General features: G+C 34.1%; 2 protein-coding genes across 3 annotated transcripts in view; one reads left to right on the top strand and one right to left on the bottom strand.

Moving 5' to 3' along the window:
• The window catches only part of LOC106873600 (mevalonate kinase), a 96,278-nt gene that overhangs the window by 20,643 nt on the left and 66,758 nt on the right, over positions 1 to 8,877 (top strand). The gene's annotated exons all lie outside the window — the stretch shown is intronic.
• The window catches only part of LOC106873621 (uncharacterized), a 16,402-nt gene continuing 7,533 nt past the window's right edge, over positions 9 to 8,877 (bottom strand). For both annotated transcript variants that reach the window (XM_052968873.1, XM_014921071.2), the window contains exons 2-3: positions 1,895 to 2,485; positions 9 to 305 (exon numbers count right to left, since the gene is read on the bottom strand). In XM_052968873.1, the coding sequence (XP_052824833.1) occupies positions 97 to 305; positions 1,895 to 2,485 (800 nt within the window). In that variant the 3' untranslated portion in view covers positions 9 to 96. The remainder of the gene's footprint in view (positions 306 to 1,894; positions 2,486 to 8,877) is intronic.

Genomic DNA, 8,877 nt, shown 5'->3' with positions numbered 1-8,877 from the left:
TATACACATCTAGTCATATATATGTATGCACATGTACACATATAAATATAAATTTCCAGCTATTAAATAGTGTCTTTTTTAAAAGGTACCAATTTTTCAAAGTTTCTTCTTGACTTCTAATTGAAACAGTTTTGATAATTTGTTGTATTCATTCGTATGATGGGTGAAAATACTTCGTATGATGCCAAATTGCATACGAGGGAGCTGCACAACCACAGCAGATGATCCTACACATGTAAACCAGAGACATAGTTGACTTAAATCTGTGTTGCCTTTCTTTATTACCAGAGAATGAATTATTTGACCTGAAAATTAAAAAAAAAATTTTAAGGGAAAAAAACAGACCATTTAGTAGATTATTTATAGCAATTAATAATTTGCTTTAAAAAATGAAATATTTACTGTATTTTCCAACATACAAGTCAAATTTTTCAGGCTAAAATTTACAGTCCCCAAAAAGGTAAGGTTGATTTACACACTAAGATGACTTTGAAGGACCAAAACTTCCTTGTGAAATGCAGCAGGATTTGGAAAGATAGTGACAATGTTTGAATGTTTATATTATATGCTACATTGAGTTATATGCCAGAAAATACAGTAACAAACTGTTTCACAGTTACTTTTATCTTTACATACTGACATGAATTCTGCAGAACATCTATAACTCCAGTCAACTTAATCCTATGTTGTATTTTCAATTATTTTAATGCCTGGTCATACAGTCTAACAAAAGACACTGTAAGGAATTATTTAACTTGTTGAAAGTGGCAACCAAATCTCCCTCAAACCTTACTTTGCTGTCTTGAAAAAGGAAAGACACATTGGTTAATGTAATCCAGTATGACAAATGAGATGGTCATGGCTGGAATATCTCTAATCATAAGTTTTCTTGATCAGACCTGATTTGGGGCTAAACAATATATCTAAACATATCAAATATTTATAAATTTTCTTTTGGCTACTCCTGCATCTAATCTCTGAGATAACTAACAACAGTTCATCATCAGACATATATACCATACTCTTGTACCTTTTAATATCTCGACATGACTATATCTTCTAATCTCTCTCAATAATCCTGCACTTTCAAATCTCTATTGCTAACTCATTGCTATTTATAACTCAACATATCTGTTGTCCATACATTACTTGTCCAAACCAAATGCCATTGATTCTTTTCCTAAACTAATATTTCTGCTATACACAACCTTCCCCAATCCTGTCTCTGAAGCTCATATTTCACATTGTCTTTCAGTTTGTTCTCCAGCAATTAAATATTTTCTATATTCGTATCAAACTTCTCTTATTTTCATAACATTTATATTGATAGAAAATCTGTTTGTACTTTCTTGAAAAAGACATTCAAACCATCTCTAGATGTGTCTCTATCATTTGTCAGTTTTTAACATATTTAGATCCACTCAAACTATTTCTCTCTCTAAATATTTCTTTACCCAGTCATCCAACTTACAGGCAATGTTCAAGGTTGACTTGGTGGCTACACATCAATTTCAACTTCCTCTCACAAGAAAATATTTTTTTTTTTATTAAAGCTACAAATATTTTACTACTGAATTTGTGACATAAATCATACAATCTCTTTTTTGGACTCAATTTTCACAGCTAGTTCCATCTTAAATGGCACACTATCTTCTGTGATTTAATTTCTCCCTACCATTGGATAACTGCTCCAATTATTTTAATGTCTGGTCATACAGTCTAACAAAAGACACTATAAGGAATTATTTAACTTGTTAAAAGTAGCAACCAAATCTCCCTCAAACCTTACTCTGCTGTCTTGAAAAAGGAAAGACACATTGGTTAATGTAATCCAGTATGACAAATGAGATGGTCAAATTACAAAAATAACCAAAAGTGAAGTTAATTTACTTACCTACACAGAGAACAGAAACAGTGAGTGACATCCAGTCAAAATACCGTAATTTACTATCAACTTTCTTTGTTAAAATATCAGCTAAGTGAATAGATGACTTCAACAAATATTTGGAAATTGATTTAATGTTTTTGATTTGCTCCATGATTTTGGATAACGACTGAAGATTTGATGCTGTGTTTGTTTTGCAACAAACTTTTTCAACAGACTTCTCCAAGTGAAAGACACGCTCCTCTAAATCTTTGGCCATTGAAAGCAAATTTTTCATTTGATAGTGTGTTCCGCAACTGACCGGAATAATTCCAGAGTTTAAAGCTTTTTTGCTTATATTTAGGCAAACTATAATGTGTATAGTTTCAATTATAACTGAGATTGTATAATGAATGAATGAAGCTGAGAGAGTTACATATTTGAAATTTCCAGGATTTGATAAATAAGTGTGAACATGGCCGAGAAAGTCAATCCTTCTTTGAAACTCATTTTGGTTCTCCAAGTAAAATTTATCCCTTAATAGCTGGAGGAGGTATTCATACAGATATGCAATAGAATCTTTATAGTTGTCCCAAAGAATAGTGTCTTTGTGGTCCAATGCTACAAATAAATAAAACAAAATTAACATATTCATATAGCAGTGATTATTTTCAATAATATATATCATTTTTTGTTCTTTCTTTTGTTTTCATCAGATTTCCATGTACAGACAATATTTGAATAAAAACTTGAAAGGTATCAGCTAAATAATTAATGTTGGCTTCTCTCCAAATGTGTGAACAAGTAGCATTTTAGCTGCTTAATGTTTGGTTAGGTCATTATCCAGACATGTTGCTGGAGATAATCTATAGCACCACCACTGCATAATGTTATGAATATTCAGAAACATACCATACTCAAATAGTTTGTATATTTAATATGTCTGACTTTCAATGCTTATACAAATAAGGCCTAAGTAAAAATTGGTCAGTCACATAAAGCAACACTACATAATTAAAGGCAAAGTTTGTTACTAGGAAAAACATTCTTAAATGGAAATTACTGTTATTTTGTTTTTGTATTTATTTTATAAGATTCTTCATGTGGAAACATGTGTTGTTATGTTTTTGGGAGGATCATTTTGTCAATAAGAAGCACATGTACTGATTCTGTTTCACTTCTTTTTATTATTATTAGTCAACTAACACGGCGAGTTGACAGAATCAGTTACAAAGAAGTGAAATACAACCACTATGTGTTTCTTTGGGCAAAACAGCTCTCCCAAGATACAACAAAATATCTGTTGATTTAACAATTTATTTAATCACAAAGTCACTTTTCAAATGGAATCAGGAATAATTGAATGAAATCTATACTTGTACTATTTAAATGACTTTGAAAAGAAGAAAGACGAGATGACCCCATTCCCCCTAGCCCATCCCACTCAAGGATTTTAATTTAGATATGTAAGGTTTATAGTTAGATAATATACAGTCTGGCTTTCTACCATCTGTATTGACTTATTTAAACTTCTGTGAATATTAAATGACATTGTATAATCTAATGTACCAATTGGTTTACTTTCTTCACTTTCTTAAACACATCACTACTCTGAATACATCTCACCTCTATACATACACAATTAGGTCAGTTTATCACATATTTAGATGAATTAAAAAAGAAAATCAGAAAAACCAGCAAATTGGAACAAAATCTTATCATTCCAGTGGTCAGTCAAGTTGAATAGTTTGTGAACACTGTAATTATAAATCTAAAAGAATGTACCTGTATGTTTGTACAGCAATACATGTTACAGTACCTGTGTGTGTGTGTGTGTGTTTGTGTGCACACGTGCGCGCATGTGTGTATTTCAAGTTGCCTTTTACTAAATTGACATTGGTAGGATATTTTTAGCAATCTAAATAATTTGTGGTATGATTCAGGGATAGTTTTGTAAATTCCGATATTTTGAATGAAGTCTGAAAATTGAAAACTGGTTAGAAAGTGTTTGTAATGCTAATCAGTCTGTGAAATAGGAACAGCACCTATCTGTTATCAAAATAGGCTCAGATAAATATAAAAATGAATATTCTGTGCTCAAGATATTGGACAGTGTGAAAGTATAAACTATTAACCCTTTAGCAATCAGATTTCTTTGTTAAATGTAATGCTTATTTATTGATATTGTTTTGGATTTGTCATCTATTATCTTGTAGCTTTGATATTTCGATGATGTGATTGATTATTTTAAGAATGACATTGTAGGGTAAGTATGAGAGACTGGATCTGGCTGGTTTGAACATACAACTAGTAGAATATTTTGGCCTGATATGGCTAATTTAAATGCTAAAGGGTTAACTCATGGCTAAATACTTAAATTGTTCCGCCACTATACATTTAACCTTTGAACATTTAAACTGGCAATATCTGGCCAAAATATTCTATTTGTTTTTACGCTCAAACTGGCCAAGTCCAGTCTCTTACACCTACCATACATTATCATAGTAAAAGTAAACAATCACACTGAAATCTCAAAGCTAAAAGTTAATGCATGATGAATTCAAAACAATGTAAATAAATAAACATTACATTTGACAGAGCAATCTGAATGCAAAAGGATTTACCTTTTATCTTTAATTGTTTCAGTAATTAGACTGCAGCCATGCTGGGGCACCACCTTGAAGAATTTTTTTTTAGTCAAATGTATCAGCCCCAGTACTTACTTTTTAAAAGTCTGGTACTTATTCTATCAGTCTCTTTTGCCAAACTGCTAAGTTATGGGGACGTAAATACACCAGCACCAGTTGTCAATCAGTGGTGGGGGGACAAACTCACACACACACACATTATACATATATATGACAAGCTTCTTTCAGTTTCTCTCTACAAAATCCAATCACAAGTTTTTGGTCAGCCCGAGGCTATAGTAGAAGACACTTGCCCAAGGTGACACATAGTGTAACTGAACGTGGAACTATGTGGTTAGGAAGTAAGCTTCTTACCACACAGCCACACCTGTGCCTAAAAGGTTAAAGATCAATTCTTGCAGTTTTTTTTTCCTAATGTTACACACCTCAAAATAAAGCATCTTGTGTTTGTGTGTTTTTATTACATGTATACACACATATATAAAACTGTGATGAATGGTGATATGCAATGCTAGAGAAGACCAGCTCAAAAATGCAAGCATGGCAAACATAAAAATGATGGTGGCAATGGAAGTTGGGGTGTATAAGATATTTGTATTGGATTTCTCCCTCGTTAAATCTCCATCTACTGCATTCTTCATTACCCAATTGCTTATTCACTACACACTGCCTACGTATTTAGGAACAGCATTTGATTTGATCCCTCTATATTCAAACTATCGTCACCCCTATTACATCTTTATCCCTCTACCACTCTAAGCTATTTTTCCTTGATGTAATTCTCCATTGATATCTTACAATACCCTATCACTCATTCTTATCACAAGCCATATTTATTGTTATCCCATCATGCCATTCATGTTGTTTTTCAATCATAATTTTCTTGCATTACTCACACCTCTGTCATCCTTTCACTACCATCACTATTTCACACCGACACTCTTCTTTCATCTTCTTAGTTATCACTTCCTCCTCTATCCATCCTTTCAGTCATATTTACCTTTTGAACTGTAATACAGAGTAGAGAAAACACTTTAGTCTTGCAGGAGACAAGGCCATCTCTCTAGTGCTGGTGCCATGATAAAATGCACTTATGAAATGGTAATAAGAAGTAATAGAAATCATGCCATAATAGAGCATATTGAACGGCATAATCCTCTGACATATCTCTGAGAGCAGTAACACTGAATATGAACTAACTCAGACTATTGCAACTCATGCAACCCATTCCAGTATAGGTTCTATGGGTTGCCATGTTGTAATGATAGTATCATCATCATCACTATTATCATTATTTTTACTATTTACATCTGTTTTTCTTCCCCCACCCTTAATGAGCACAAATTGCAAAATAAATCCTTGATTGATTTTTCTCTGGAGTGAATATCTTACACAAATAATCCACAACCTCTTTTATCCACCTCTTCATATCAGTTGATCTTCTTTATAACACACATCCTTGTCAATACCTTCAACTCAATTCAAGTCAGACTTTCTTTCTTCAATGTAAGTCAATGTAAGGCATTTTTACATGCTGTGAGTCGTACAGAGTTCATTCTAAGGTTTATTCAATCAACTGCATCTCTTGAGCTATTGAGAAATTTTATCCCAAATACATGTATACAACACTGGTTTTACAGACACTGATGGTCTGGGACCCCTTTTAATCCACACTAATATATAAGCAGGAACTTTAAATTCCTACAGCTACCAGACTAGTTTATTGGTACCTACTAGTAGCTTTTATATTAAATTGAATATCTGTTTAATTAACAGTGTGTTGACCAAGGTGAGCATTCCTAGTTCAGAAAAATTAGTAATCTGAAAAGGCTTTGGAACCAAAGATTTTGGAATATTGTTGTGGTGCGTGTACTTATATTTCAACTATCAGACCAGTTAATACTATGCTTTGCAGTTCTTTCTCATTTGGCATTAGTCCCTACAACTGGATCCTTGATTAGTTCCATGAAGAGAGACTCCTCTTGACCTTTGTTTGTTATAGGTTTAGACTTATATTCATCTTAGAGTAAGCACTTCTATGCAATTTCAAACAGACTTTCTTTCCAATGATATCTTGGTTTATTTCCCATGTCTTATTGACCCTAGATAAAAATTTCCTGTGTTTTATCCACTCTGAATAAAAACAATTTCCTACTTATTGTTTCACTTCTAGATTGGTAAACCCTCAGCTCTAAATAAGGATAGATAGAAGTGTAGATATATAATGCATACACGTACACACATAAAAGCACACACACATACATACACAAGCATACACACACACACACACACACATACAGCAGGCTTCTTTCAGTTTCACAAGGCTTTAGTTGACTTGGAGCTATAGAAGAAGACGCTTGCCTAAGGTGCCATGTAGTGGCGCTGAACCTGAAACGATGTAGTTAGGATATGAATTTCTTAGCCACACAGCCATGCCTGTGCCTATTATATACATATATTATATATTGTGTGTATGTGTGTGTGTGTGTGTGTGTGTGTGTATAGATTGTATAAATGATATATATAATATATATTTTTGGTAAAGATTTCTTGGATGAAGAAATGAAATATGCCATGATTGTTTCCACAAGTGCTATGATCTCTTTACTTAAAAATTGTAACAATGAGAATATCCTTTAGATCTATAGGTACTGTTTGAGTTTCCTACATTTTAAGAATGAAGTTGAATAATCTTGTTCTTAAAGATTGGTCACCATTTTCGATAAGTTCCAGGTAATTTCAATGTTTTCATCTTTTTGACAGCCAGAAAACTGTTATACTGTCTCTTAGTTCTCTGAGTTATCTCAGAGAAGATGTTGGTGAAATCTCAGTGAGCCACTAAGTGAGTGGTTCTGAACTAGGGTCTATATGACCTCTGAGGGTCCAAAATTGAGGATCCACAGTAGTACTTTATGAATTTATGAAAGAAATTTTAGGCTGTTTTTCTAACGTTTTACATAGTTTAACATGTTTCCAACCACTGAAACATGTTCTCACAGAGAGTGTTATTGCAAACCTACACAAGTGAACGCGTGAAAAAGAAACTAGGAATTTTGAAAGAAGTATCTATTAAACTAGTTTTTAAGCATTGAATGGCTTTGGGGGTTCCCCTGAGTAAAATAGTTATCAAAGGGGTCCATAAGCAAAAAAATATTTGAGAACTGCTACATTATTAGACAAACAATCAACATGTTAATTTGTACAAGAAAGCTACAGGAAAATGCAATTTCACTTGTAAGGTACAAGTTGACTCAAGGTTATAGAAAATGGCACTTATCTGAGACACCATGCAGTGGGATCAAACTTGTACTCTTGTGATTACAATGCAAACTTCTTAGATGGTTGACCAAACTGTGCTTTAGATATATATATATCATCATCATCGTTTAACGTCCGCTTTCCATGCTAGCATGGGTTGGACGATTTGACTGAGGACTGGTGAAACCGGATGGCAACACCAGGCTCCAGTCTGATTTGGCAGAGTTTCTACAGCTGGATGCCCTTCCTAACGCCAACCACTCAGAGAGTGTAGTGGGTGCTTTTACGTGTCACCCGCACGAAAACGGCCACGCTCGAAATGGTGTCTTTTATGTGCCACCCGCACAAGCCAGTCCAGGGGCACTGGCAACGATCTCGCTCGAAAATCCTACAGGAGCCAGTCAGGCGGTACTGGCAACGGCCACGCTCATATATATATATATATAGCTGTATGGTTAAGAAACTTGCTTTAGAACCTTGTGATCTCAGGTTCACTCTCACAACACAGAACCTTGTGCAAGTGTCTTCTACTGTAAGCCCTGACTGAACAAAGCCTTGTGAGTGCATTTGGCAAATGGAAACTGGAAGAAGCCTGTGATATATATATGTGTGTGTATATATTAAAATACAAATATATATATATCATAATCATCATTTAACATCCATTGTCCATGCTGGCTTGGGTTGGATGGTTTGACCAGGGCTGGTAAGCTGAGGGACTGCACCTCCAGTCTGGTTCGGCATGGTTTCTATGGCTGGATGCCCTTCCTAACAGCAACCACTTCGAGAGTGTAATGGGTGCTTTTATGTGTCACCTGCATGGGTGCCACCAGTATCTGCCATGGCTACAATTTGACTTGGCCTGATGGGTTTTCTTCTCAAGCATGGCATATTGCCAAAGGTCTCGGTCATTTGTCATTGCCTCCATGAGGCCAAATGCTCGAAAGGTAGTTTTTATGTGCCAGTGACATGGGTGCTAGTTACATGACACTGACATCGGCCACTATTACGATTATATATATATATATATATATATATATACATATACATATACATATACATACACACACACACACATATATATATATATATATATATATATATATA

Source organism: Octopus bimaculoides, chromosome 6 (genome assembly GCF_001194135.2).
Source record: "Octopus bimaculoides isolate UCB-OBI-ISO-001 chromosome 6, ASM119413v2, whole genome shotgun sequence".
Lineage (NCBI taxonomy): Eukaryota > Metazoa > Mollusca > Cephalopoda > Octopoda > Octopodidae > Octopus > Octopus bimaculoides.
This window is presented reverse-complemented; position numbering and strand designations above follow the sequence as displayed.